The sequence below is a fragment of the Peromyscus leucopus genome, chromosome 10 (assembly GCF_004664715.2).
Source record: "Peromyscus leucopus breed LL Stock chromosome 10, UCI_PerLeu_2.1, whole genome shotgun sequence".
Lineage (NCBI taxonomy): Eukaryota > Metazoa > Chordata > Mammalia > Rodentia > Cricetidae > Peromyscus > Peromyscus leucopus.
The window spans coordinates 68,029,906-68,044,295 of record NC_051071.1 but is presented as its reverse complement, the minus strand read 5'-3'; the positions used below and the strand labels follow the sequence as shown (position 1 = coordinate 68,044,295).

Genomic DNA, 14,390 nt, shown 5'->3' with positions numbered 1-14,390 from the left:
TAAAAACGTGCTCATTTTCACCTGCTGTAACTTTGTTCACATCATCCAGTTCACCAGAATAGCCTCCTCTACTATTTTCCAGCTCTGCTTACAAATTGTCTGAAGGACATGGCAGCAGAGAGATAAAGCTTTTTTAATATACCAGGGGTGTATCAGTTCATTTAAATGACAACTATTCCAAAATCATTGGGGCCAGCACCAACTAGAACCTTGCTTACCTAGCCTCTCTTTTAAAGTCATCTGTGTTATTAGTAATGACAGGAACAGAATTAGAGACTCACTCCGTATGCTATGGACATGGTAAAGGAGTGAAGTTAACTGAGTAAGAGTTGCATTCAGTGTGTAGTTATTCTAGCCATCACCCATGATGGCTAGAATAACTACACACTGAATGCACCCATGATTCTTTTAGATTTTACTTTGCTGTTTCTCCTCAATCTAAACTAAAATATTTCAAATCAACAATTTCTTTGAAAATTCTTCATGGGTCTTCCATTATATATTTGGTATTTGGGGGAAATGATCAATATAACAAACTCCATATACAAAGTAAGACACCAGAAATACTATATTATTAGTTCTGTATACATGTGCTGGTAATCTCTACAAAAGAAAAATGCAGAGACAAAATACAAAAATACATTCACAAAACAAGGAAAACCAACATTCTGTCCTTTTCATACTACCTGCCTTGCCCTGGGTTGCCCTGCCCTTTCTTGTCATTTCAATTTTGAATACATGTGCTATAAATACAGTGGATGCTTACTTCCTCTGTGTAAGATACACTTTAGACCTCCTGTACTATGACACGTTGTTTGAATAAGAGAGATACTTCAGTAAGACAAAAGGTTTCCAAGTAACTGCTAACCTGATCCTAACACAATAATGACAAAAATCAGTCATTATTAAGTATTTAATTTGCTTCTTTGGAACACACCTACAATTCTTAAAACGAGGTAGACACTCAACCAATTAATGAAAGAATGAAAAGTATACATTTGATCAGGTTTAAGACATAAAACTTCTTGAGGCCCACATATTAAAGGCTAGCACAAATTTCCAATATGTGTGTGTGTAGTTTTTTGGGACAAGGTTGTCTGTGTAGCCCAGACTGTCCTGAAACTCACTTTGTAGACCAAGCTGCCTGAACTCATAGATATGCCTGCCTCTGCTTTCCATTATTCAATTTTTTTTCCATTATTCAATTTTTATAATAAAAATAATGAATCAGAAATAAAAGCATCATTAAGCAGTTTGAAACCTACTCTCCTAGAAAGAGAAAATAAGTACATATAATGGCAAAACAAATGAGACATGTTATTTCTAGCATTTTTATAGAAATATTGAAGTCTGTGCTTACCGACACCGATATTTTCAAAGGATATATCACTTCAGTATTTAGATTAATGAAAAAGTAATAAGGTCCTAAAGAAATTCCTCCAAATTATGTTTAGGGCCTGAACACATTTTGTATCAATTTTAACACCTCTTCTATTTCTCTAGAGATGTTTTCCTCTTCTTCCAACATAAAAATATCACGATAGGTACACAAGAGGATTCTGAAGAGCAATGTGCAAAGAACACATTTTGCATATCAATTATAGTCAAATTCTCCTCTAAACTCAAGCCTTTCCAGAAGACACACGAGAATCTGAATAGGGGCTTTACCTGAAACAATATTAGAGTGTCATATAAAACAAGAAAGCTAACAGGGTGCTTTGAAGGCCACATTATATTATTCTCCTATAGCAGGAATTATGTATTCTAAAGGCTGGGCTGTTAAAACATAATGTTTTCCATTGCCATGACAACATTTATCTCTGTTCTCTATTTCTGACCTCTTCTTATATCCCCATGGACTTTACTTAGGCTGGATTTAACTATAATATAATAACAAACTCTGAGGAAGATTTTTTTGTTTTTGTTTTTGTTTCTGTATTTTAAATTTAGGCTTATGGGAAGTGAGAGCATGCTAGAAGGATACCTCATTGCTGTCAAGATAAATAACAGTACTCAAAGGGTAACGAGAGTAACAAAGTTTCAGTTATTCCCATGATTGTATCAGATGAAAATTAAAAAACCAGAAGAAAATAAAGACACATTGTTTACCCAAGAGATGTGATTTCTCTTCCTCTCTCTCTCTACTTTCCTCTGCTCCCTGCCTCCACTCTCACTCACACACACAAATGTTGTGCAATAATCTTTTGTACACTGTGAAGATGTGTCAGTCTGATTGGTTTAATAAGAAGCTGAATGGCCGGTAGCTAGGCAGGACTTCCAGGAACAGAGGATGCTGTGAAGAAGGATGAGGACCCCAGGAGATGCAGAGCAAGCAGAATGGGCACTATGGAAATGAGATAATGAAGCCACGAAGCAGAAAGTATATTAACAGAAATGTGTTCAGTTATAAGAGCTAGCTAGAAATAAGCCTAAGCTATCAGCTGAGCTATCATAATTAATAATAAGTTCCCATGTCATTATTGGGGAGCCAATGGTTCCGATGAAAAAGTCTGACTACACACACACACACACACACACACACACACACACACACACACATTCAAACTACTCTGATACAAAAGCAGGAGGACAGAAATCATTTTGTCAAGAATAGTGGTCAGGCTGATGACATGTCTCACTGGTGAAGCACTGACCAAGCATGGGTCATGATACAGGTAAAATAAATAACATTCCTTGGCTTTAGTCAGAAATGGTGGCACACGTCTGCAATCTTAGCACTCAAGAGATTAAGGCAGAGGGACTGCTAGTTTGAGTTTGAGATCAACCAAAGCTGCATAACGAAACTAGAGGTACATGGCAAGATCCTCTCTGGGACCCTCCCTAAAAAGTGAGTATCAGTAAGGATAATTACAAACAGAGGAAAGTATGTTAATTCCATTGTCTATCAAGTTTAGCTGCTGAACTAAAAGGAACTTGTGATGCAGGACCTTCCAAACAAAGAGGGGTAATGTCTGCCAAATGTATGGGATAAGAAGTTATGGCTGGTATACAAAATTAATGAAATTCTTCTTTCTTTGTGCTTGGCTAACTATGATGACTGCCACTCTGCCTGCACAGATGCCATTTCATCTTCAAGAATACCCCCAAGCCATTAAAGCTAGGCATGCACGTAACTGAGGAATGTAGCTGTTGGGATGTGATCTAAGATAAGAAAAATAGTGCTGTCTGACTATAAGCCTTTTCTCATTAGCATTCTGGCTTTTGTAGGTTTCACAGTATCTGTGACTTGCCCTATCAAGTTTAGTGACTTTAGATATACAAAGGAACTGGCTGGATTCCCAAATCATGGTGTTACATGCAACCTAGCAAATGAACTTCTGTCCTTACCATGAGAGCTTCAATTATCTTAGCATCTCACATGCAAAATTATGTGAGCTTGGCAAGCATAGCCATGGACTAACAGCTCTGAAGGCATTGCCTTTGTGAGCAGAGGTTTTCTTTTCAAAACTCTTAACCAACAAGAACATTAACCATTTCTTTAAGATAAAGCACCAATTTACACTGTAGTCAAGGAATAAGCTATTTTAATAATCAGTTTTAATTAGGCAAGAGATTAATCAAGGTTCATTTCTGAGGAATTCTCAAAAGACATGTAGAGATTACTTTTGGTTATTACTCTACTGAAGTGAGTGCTACATTACATGCTAAATGAGAGCAAATAGGAGTAGGAGCATCTCCTGTTCTCTCCAGATTTTGACTTGAAACTGTGCGCACGTGTGTACACACACACACACACACACACACGGGGGGGGGGGACACTAAATATATTGAAGAGATGGCAGAATAGCTCAAAATTTCAACCTAATCTTGGCTCCCTTGTATCCCTGCCAGGTATTACAGGGGAGTAAAGGAAGGACTGAGTGAAGTCCCAGCAGATGTTCTTGTGTTTCAGGCTATCTTATCATTCCTGGCCGGGACAGTGCTATTAAAGAATAATCCTGCCTTTCTTCTCTTTTTTTAATGAGACTGACTTTGTTTGGCCAGCAACTCCATCATACCTTATTAACATTGCCATCTATCCTTGACTCCCTTATCTCAGTAAAATGGAGAACTATTCCTACTTAAAGGATTAAATCATAGTGGCCTTCTTCCTTGTATTTTCTCTGACTTATATACACAATGAATCTTTAAAGTCTTACAGATTGGGCCTGATTGTCAAGGTTTGGGGTACCAGGGATGCCGGGATAACATCTTAGGACTTCCTGGATGCTATGCACTGAGCTCATCTGCTCACTTCCCCATTACTATGAACATTCTCTCCTCAGACATTCCCTCCAGGAATCAGAGCCACCAACACAGCTAACTCCTATTTCCTGTGAGTCAATATAACTCTCAATCTTGTCTTGAAGTCTTTAGTGGTTTTTGTCGTTTTTGTCTTGTTGTCCTTTGTCTTTTTATTAATGTGTCATTCCCTGATTCATTCTAATATCAACTTTTTTGCCCATCACTGCCATCAGAAAAATTCCAAATTCCTTGCAATATAATATCATGCTTTTTCTTATCAGATCCTAGCTCATTTTTCTCTAGAACATTTCTAGAATGGTGTTAGGAAAATAGCATTTGCACTGGATGCTCCAACTACACTAAACTTAAATCCTTGTGTTTATAGTAGTGTCTTCCTTTACCTCTGTGCTGAGCTAACTGTGAATTGGGGAAGGACAGTGGTGGTAGACATGGGAGCAGTTAGGGGAGGAGTAGAGGGGGTGAATTTTATCCAAGTGTATTATCTGAAATTACCAAGGAACTGATGAAAATATTTTAAAACCTGTCAGCCTACCTCTATCCTCTATGGAATATTTAGATATTTGGATTTTGGCTGGGATTGACTTAAAGCTTTCCCCTGACTGAAAGCTCTTCAGAGAACCGGGAGTCTCAGTCTCAGTCAGTCTCTCTCTCTCTCTCTCTCTCTCTCTCTCTCTCTCTCTCTCTCTCTCTCTCTGTCATTTTCTTATTATGCAGTGAATTTCTGGTTTCTTTGAATCCAAACATTCATTAGCTCCTAACTTCTATTATCTCTAAATAGTTAAATTCGAGGATAAACATGTGAAAACGCACACTTGAAAAGGATGAAAAGGACTTTGTTCTCTTGCCATGACTGGGTTTGTTGGGTCTTTACTTATTTTTTGATTATTTAGAGAATAAAACTTAGGATAGTTTTAAGGCAAGATGAAGTTTACTTTTGAGCCACAGGTTTATCACATTAATACTGGCCTTCACTATTTAAACTGTATTCTGAGCACTAACTACATGTTTACAGCGTCCTCATCTCATAAGGCCGTTTCTTTTCCTTTGAGAAACACAAAGGGGTAATGAAAGAACTTGAATTCCCTGACATTTTCTTGTTTGAATTCTGCTGTGTCTTTTCAACTTAAAGACTTCAAGACAATATGATTCTCTTACTTCAATTACATTTTTAATACCAATCTAAGCACTCTAGATGTGTGCACTCTCTTCACTACGGGAAGGATTATGCTCCTGTAATATTTATTTATTCCTCTTTACTCTTTCTGTGGGAAACAATCTCAAATGACCTTCAGTCTCGCTGTCTCGCTGAAAAATTACTTTCACAGGACAGCAACTTTCTAAACGTATCCCAGTGATAACAGATTTTTATGGTTCTTTCAGTTCCTTTGCATCACAGAGCCTTTACCCTCCGTTTGTGAGCTCCCAGACAACCAAGAACTTCCACTTTCATCTGTTTAAAATAAAATCCAGTACAATTACGTCTTTTTTTTTTTTACTATTATAGCAACATGTGATTTAAAACCCACCACTACCTTGCATTATGACATATATGTGGCAGGATTTAAAAGCTAGTGATATAGAAGAGTGTTATGCAATCAAAAAATACAAATTGGAATCTATCTAAATATCAATAACTTCTAAGAGTTAGAAAAAAAATCCTATATTCTGAATTTTCATCAGAAGACAAAATTGCAAACAACAGTGTGTGTATGTGTGTACGTATTGTTTTAAAACATTTCTAAGTTTTAAAAATACAAATTAAACACCATTTCTGGATTTCTCCTTCATGTTTTCTATAAATTCCCATGAATACTGCTTCACTGGAGTAACTTAAAAGATATTTATATGAGGCATTATTGTACAATACAATTCAAGTCAAAATCACCTTGAAATTTCTATGACCACTGAAACATATTGTGAGAATATATGAAAATGTGCCTTCTTTGGAGCATGTAATATCTGAAAGAGGCACAGCAAAACAGGAAAAATGGGTACTCTACACAGTCCTTGAATCTTTGCAACACACTAGAGACACATCTCTATGTCTCTTGCTGTGGACACCACTGTCACCATAGCCCCCATTCATACTCATCAAAGAAGAAATGATCATTTGAATGGACAGACTGACGAGCATTGATGGAACAGGATGACTGAGGCCACAAGGCCACGGCGAGCAACATGTTCCCTATACCCTTCCTTCTTCTCATGTGCGCAACAGAACTGAAGAACTGACTTTAAGTCTTCCGAGTCTCTTAAACCTGAAATGGATTCATGATGCACCTCTTTCAACCCTAGTATTGAAATAAAGCCTTCTATTTTATTTTGCCACAATGGGGCTTAGACAATAAGCACAAACCAATACAGTGATGTTCGCCTCCCCCTTGCATTTCTTACATTTTACCCCTCCAAAAAATTATAGAGTAGGCAGGGTAACTTGAAATTCATGGTTTTCAGCCAAATATTTCCCATGTTGAAGCATAGGAAGTTGTGAATGTTATGTTCCCCCAGGGAAATTACAGGGATAAGACCACCCTATGGAGTTTTGTGAGGAAAGAAAAAGAAAATTGGTAGTATATAGTATTGGGGAAATAGTATTGAATTTTGTGGAAATATTCTATAGTGTTCTTCAGTGGCGTTTCAATAGCTGGACTCAACAGAGTTGCACATTAGTGTTACTGGGAAGCAAGATCACACGCACATTCCAACATTTTCATGAGATTACCAGCTTTTCATGAAGTTTTATGCTTTAAATGACTATGCATAATTCCTTACCAAGATGCTTTAATCATAATCTTTTCAAAACCTTGTTAGTTTCTATTGATGAAACTTCTTTCCCAAACCAGATGGTCAGAAATGTTTAAGCTTATCCTTCATAGTATTAGGAATTTAACAGTTAGTTAAATGCTTTACTAAAAATGTCATTTCAAGTGTCCTTCAATAATGCAAAAAACTCAATCTTATTTTTTCTTTGTTTCGGTTTTCTCTCTTTCTTTCTTTCTTTCTTTCTTTTTTCTTTTTTTCTTTTTTTTTTTTTTTTTTAGATAGAGTCTTAGATAGTCCAGTCTGGTCTGAAAATTTACTACATAGTTTAGTCTTGTCTTGGACACTGATCCTTCCATTTCCACCTCCAAAGTGTTGGAATGACAAGTGTTTGTCACAATCCCTGGTTTCCATCACAACCATAAATTCTAAATAAAATATTTCAAAATAAGGATGTGACTAGGCATGCTCTGCTAATGCAGAAACATAGGCCACCAGCAAATGTGGAATGCAGCATGAGGAGAGCTGCTTGGGACTGAGTCTCCCATCAGCCCCTGCCCTGCCACCCCAGCCCCATTCCCCCGCCGGCCGCACCTTGGGCTGCAATCTGTGCTCCTGGGGCACCGGGTCCACGAACTCCTCTGGCAGCTCCACGTGACCCTTGTCCTCGATGAGCAGTGGCGCGCTCTGCTGCTGGCTGCTGAAGAAGATGTCTGGGAGGTAGAGCGCCTCCTGGGCTGCGCTCAGCATGTCGCAGTGGAGCAGCAAGGGCTGGATGTCTCTCATTGTGCTTGCCACCTGCGGGGACCGCAGGGCGCACCATCAGATAGACCCCCTGCTTACTCAGGCCTCAGAGGAGCCCAGTAGAGGCCATCCCCAAGGCAGCCCTCTATTGCAGACATATTGTTATTCTATATGGCTTAGGACCAGCCACCCCAAGTCCCACTCAGACAATCCTGGGACTGAGCAAAGAATTTTTCTAGCCCTTAGATTATAAACACTATCCTTATTAGGAAAAGCTTCTTATCCCCGTTCCTAATATGATCAGAAAATTAGACATAATTACAGAAACTGAATAAGCTAGTTACCTACAAAATGTAATAGTTATCTATAGTTAATAGTCTCATAGTTTTAGGAAACAAACTACCGGCACTATGTATTTAATAATCTCATAGCTTTAGGATACAAAGTATTGTCACTAATTTACCCAGAATGAAGTATTGGCTACCAAATTCAGTTTTTACATAAAAAAGCTTGACAATATAAAGGGATCTTGTTATTTATTTATTTGTTTGTTTGTTTTGTTTTGTTCTGGTGCAGAGTTAAATGATTGTTTTGTATTTATTTATATGTTTTCTGGTCATTTTGCTAACATTTTTGTAAGATACTGTATTAAGAGCTATGATGGACTTTATTGTGAAAAGATATACATATATATTTGCCACTTATATACACAGTGATTTTTACTGACAAATGTTGCATATTACATAAATGAATAAATATGGAAGACCAAGACAATAATGATAAAATAAAATTATACACATATGATAATTTAAAAAAATTGACACAACAATCATATATTATATGCTATGAAAAAACAGAGCTACCTAAGTACATGATTTCTTTATGGTGTGATAAGCGAGATACACAATTCTCTACTCTAACTGTAGTTTACTCAATAAGAGTTTATTCAACAAGAAAGATAATGAAATCTACTTCTAAACAGAAAGCAAAGAATTTACAAAGGAAAACACCATTCTCGATACATACATCATTCTTGATACATACATTTTTAATTATTACAGCTGAATGTTTAAAGACATATTGTTATTCTATATGGCTGACATTAATCAGTGAAGAAAAAATTAATAAATGAAGAAAAAGCACTTCGTGGTAATCATTGTGTTATTTGTAAATTAAAACTAAAATTATATCACTCCATCACATGAAATAAAACCTTTACAGAAAAAAAAGTAATAATTAAAAAAATCATAAATTCCACCTGATATAAAGCTCTAAATTTAATGCCTATAACACTGATATGAAGAAATGATTTACAATTAAACAACATAATATAGCACTGTATATATACATATACATATACATATACATATAATATACATGTATATATATATAAATACTGTTCAAACACCATTCTGATTAGCTACATAAATGGAATGTGTCAAAAAGCATGTTTCAAATTTCTCAAGTCCCTCTCCTCTATACTCCTAGTGATAATGAAACTGTGTATATTTTATGGAATTATTTGCAAATACATATCTCTGACCATCTTTAGAGCCATTCTGTGTCAAGACATTTGTGAAAGTGTGTTATATAATATGCTATACGAAAAGCTTCTGTTATAGTGATGGTGAAAGATTTTATTCCTTGCCAAGTTAACATCCCTGCTCATTTGGAATGATGGGATGTGAGCTTGTTTGATTTCATTCATTCGACATATAAGTATGGAGTACTCATCAAGTGTCAGCTTCTCCTTAAGGTACAGAAGAGTGTCATAGACAAAGCAGACTACAAGGGAGTAGAATGAACCACTCGCCTTGCTAGGGCCATTGAGACATAACACATGAAGAAGAAAAGAATGTGATATAGATATATGGCCAGTCCTCAGAAAATATATATGTGGTGAGCTACAAAGGGTGTACTTGAATCCTTAATGAAGACACTTATGGGGGTAATACTCAAACTAAGATTTTTTCTTTGTTAAGATCTGAACTTTAAAAAAAAAGGAATCACACCAAACTATGACAAAAGTCATACAAATCGGAAGCAAAAATAACTTGGGGATATGGCAGAGGTCTCCTGTGTGGAAAAGCTTTGAACTATTCAGGAGTTAGCAGAGCCAGCTCAATAGTTTGGAATACCAGAGAGTAAGCAACAGTCAGAAGGCTCTGTATGTCACAGTCATTTTTAAGTTTCTATCTAGGACAAATTAATGAGAGGAAAGAGAATGACGTGACTGGGAAAGATACAAACAAAAACAACAACAACAACAAAAAAAAAACAGGGATTTTCTCTGAAGTAGCTATCAAATATTTGAAAAAAAAAAAAAAAGCCAATTCTACAGCAAGCAGAAAATGACAACTGATCAAAATGCATATGCAATAGACATGAGGTGACAAACACCACTGTGTCTGGATCTACCTGAACGTTCTCTCCACATGAACTAAAAAAGAACATGTCCCAGAGCTAAGCAGGAAACAATCAGGGATCTCACAAAAGCTATTTGCAGGAGGAAAGAACCTGATTTTATGGAGAAAGTCAAACGAATTAAAAAAAAAAAAAACAAACACAAAACAGGAAGTTAAATGTATATGCCTCTTAAGTTGGAGGAAATGAAACCTGGGTTGTGCCGTGCAATAGAGTTCACACTCACTTAAATTCGCCACCCTTCAGAGTCACCGAAGAGTGGCAGCAAAGCCTCAAATCTTAACTTTTTATCTTAAAAAATATTGCACATACTAGGATGAAGGCATTGCAGAACTTCCAAGGATGTATAACCATACTTCCAATTTGTGATCCTCAGAACTACCGTCATATTTAATCATCAAAATAACAACCACAGTTAAAAGTCTAGTAAACCCCTAGAATCTTACATATAAAAAGATTCCTTAACTCACATGCTATTAACAACCCTTGCAAAAAACTCCACCAGAATTCATGGGAAGAAGCTGTAATTAGAAGCTTCTGAGGTCCTTGGGGGCCCAACTGTATTTGAAGAAGAGAGATTCTTCCTGTGAAGTAAGGTGATATCTATACTTGCACTCTCCACCCACTTGTATAAATTCTATACATGGCTGAAAAAAACCACTCAGTCCTCCTTAGAAACTAGGTGTCTTTGGATACTTCGAGACATGCTTCACATTCTTGGTGTCCTTTGTCTTGTCTATATTCTTAAAAGAACAGGTACTTTTTCAAAGTCCTGATGAAAAATACTGCACCATGTGACATTAACAGGTTTGGTCCTCAACATCCTTCTCTTTTAGAATTCCCCCTCCTACATGAATTTGAGACTATAGTTTCTGACATTCTTATAAAGTAAGTGCACCAAGCTTTCTTTGTAACCTTCACAGAAACAGGAATTTCATTTTAATTGTTAAAACATCAGATATCTCTGATAAAGGAGTCATTGGTACAAAATGGTGCATATGCTGCTTTCAAATGTGAATTGCAGCAGTCATGAATGATACTTAATATTCATGATAAGCACATTTTTCTCGCTTTATCTGTGTCATTCAGTACTTCTTAGGCAGAAGCTTTCATCATTTAAGGACTTTGATTCTGCTTTCCTAGTAAATAACTGCCAGATAGTGGATAGTGGAAATATTAAAATTATTAGTGTGTACTAAACTGGATTTATTAAATTATTTATGCTATGTCTATGCTTACTCTCTCAATCAAAGTACTCCGCCATATGAAAATTTCATGGTGCTGTTTGTATGTAGACAAGAAACCAGAAGAAAGGAAAGGAAATAAAGTAAGCATTAAAGAAATAAAATGTTTTTGAGAGTAGTGCTATCATTTTTATATTATATGTAGAATATACAGTTGAAATAATCACAAGAGTTGACGTGGTATATAATTCTGTAATATTAGCAATTGAGAGGAGGAATCAGGAAGATTGTGAGTTCATGGAAAGAGCAGACTACATGACAAGAATCTTTTCCAAAATAATAAGAAAGGAAAAAAAGGAGGGAGACAGGATGGACAAAGGGAGTTGGAAACAGAAAATACTAGTACTCATTTAAATATACTTTCAAAAATCAACATTGACTTGCAAAATACATACAAGTAACATTATGAAGACTGAGCAGTTTGGGTTTACTTATATAGGACTAAATATGTATACACATATGCATATATGCATGAAACAACAATTAATAAAAAGAAGGCTGCCATGAGTTTCAGAGAGAGCAAGGAGGGATATCTGGGAGGGAGTGTTGGATGGAAAGGAGAGGGAGAAATAATATAATTATATTATGATTTCAAAAAACAAACTAATCAATAAAAATTGTAAACATATATCCATTGTTTCCAGAGAAGTTTGGCTACTTGTGCTTTTTTTTCTCCTCAGTTTAGTGGCCTACAGTAGTTGCTTCTTTTAAAGAAATATCGATCATAAAAATGAGATTGGAACCTGAATAAAACAATGTAAAGCAATGGATATACCTCTATAAGAGTTTGATGGCACTAACACATGAGAGACTACCAGGGTTCAAAGTGAGTTAGCTTTCTCAAACTAAGGATACTTTATCTAAGTCATTTGTTTCTGGGTTTTGGGTTATAGTTTATGAGTCATTTAATAGTTAATTAAGTATGATTCATACAGAATTTAAAATGGATGCTAATAAAGCTATTATGGCAACCTGTACACTCTTTGGCTCTCCTTACTATCTCTTGGAAGTATCATGTGTGAGCTCTTTTTCATACCTGTCTAACCCTTCCCTTCCCTATCTGCTTATAGGAACTCTCCCCTACTCTTCAAGCTTCCTTGAATTCATACTGGACTCAGATTTTGGTCTTTCCAAAAATCCTCCAGATTATTCACTACATATCTGAAAGCAACATTGGAAGTCATCATATTTTTCTTCTGTTTTCTTCTAAAATTTCATTCAAAGCCTGTTTTAAAATTTGGTCTTCAAGATTCAACCCCCTCCTCCCCCACACACTAAATGAAAAGATCTCTGATTATAATTTCTACTGTTGACATCATATGCTATCACATTCTCAGCACTCTGTTTTCATCGCTTTGATTGTAGTTTAGCTCTACCAAATGAAGTATCAACATGCTATAAAAGTACCCATCAAGGAAGCCTGTAAGAAAGCATTTGTGAGGTCCTGACTCAAATCTCCTTTCAACTGACTATCTGACTATATCACTGCATCTGTAGAATGATGTTTGACCCATTTTTTTTCACTTTAAAATTGCCTATATATTTTTTTTGCATTTAGTAACTTCTTAAGAATATTCACTAAACTATTATGAGTAGAACTATTTGGCTAACTTGAAATGACTAACTATATATTAAAAATATATATATTGAAATAGATGGAATAGCAATGCTTACTTACTCCTGAATTTCCCCTCTCCTACGAGGTGGAGTGGACTTTTACTTCATTTCTTTTTGTGTAAACAATGGCTATTTATCATTTCTGCTTTCTCATGTAAACCTGAAAGGTACTTGTTCCCCCAGCACCATGCTGCTGCCCATATGAAAGATTTACTTTTCCTTGCTTTCTCCCTATGGTGTATGTAATTGCTGTAGATTTTCTCTATAGGCTTCATAGGAATATCTAAATGTCGTCACAAAAGCTCCAACTCAACCAGCTACCTAAGGATGCCATAAGCAGAAATTACAATGTAGAACTTGGGACATGAAAAAAATGTATTTTAATTGTACTTTCTTAGAGAAAATAGTTCAATAGTGATGATCTGTCCCCCATTGTATGATGAAGCAACTTTTATGGTAACCCTGAGTGTAAGTCCATCTCACATATTAGATCCTTTCTCTAGATGGAATCGTTCCATGCAATATAGATAATCCTTGTGTGGAGAACTATTTTCCTTCCAGACTCATTTCCTGACACTTCTCAGCAATCTAGCTTTTGCCAGTGAAATGAAGCAAAATAAAGTTTTGCCTGAAGACTGAGTGAAAATAAGTTGCCAAGACTGTATAAGGTGACAGGAAGAGAGTGATAGAGTCACATGCTCCTCTGTGAATGAAGCTAACAGCAAAATTATTCTGCAGGGCTGGAAGTCAACTTCTAGAGATTATTTGATAACTGGCATTCCAGTTTATTTTTGTTAATGCAATAAGGTATGTAAGTAGGTAAGAGCTCTGACTTCTTGTATTGACTGTCTAAATTGTAATGCTATAATACAAATCTCAAATACTTGTGAACATGAGTAAGTAGGCAATTTCTGTTAATTTTATTTTTTTTTTATAAACTGGCTTTTTCCCAAAAGACAAACTTATTTTCATTCAAATTAAACAAAATGCTTACTACGTATCTTACTCACTAAAGGAATGGCATCTAACTATAAATGTTTCTTTTCCAACTAAAAACACCTGCTCTTTGCAAACAAAACACAAACAGATTGTAATTCCTGGTAACAAAACTCAAGCTTTGGAATTTTTTTTTCTCTAGAATACAGACTTCTTTCATCTGCTACCCTCTTCAGGAATATTAATTCTCAATGTTATGGAAGCTGTGTGTTCAGAATGCTTTATGCAACCATTTCTTTAAAATTCTGTGCAGCTGTGGTAATGGGGTACTCCTCTTCAATCACACTGCCGTCGAGCCTTGATGTGTGGGCAAAATAAGCAAAAATGATGCATATGTTC

The 14,390-nt window shown here is 36.0% G+C and overlaps 1 protein-coding gene across 30 annotated transcripts in view; it reads right to left on the bottom strand.

Moving 5' to 3' along the window:
• Positions 1-14,390, bottom strand: part of Adgrl3 (adhesion G protein-coupled receptor L3) — a 744,444-nt gene that overhangs the window by 445,174 nt on the left and 284,880 nt on the right. For 29 of the 30 annotated variants that reach the window (XM_028854109.2, XM_028894208.2, XM_028894402.2 and 26 more), the window contains one exon: positions 7,621-7,824. The exons of the other annotated variant lie outside the window; for it this stretch is intronic. In XM_028854109.2, the coding sequence (XP_028709942.1) occupies positions 7,621-7,824 (204 nt within the window). The remainder of the gene's footprint in view (positions 1-7,620; positions 7,825-14,390) is intronic. 30 annotated transcript variants of the gene reach the window in all.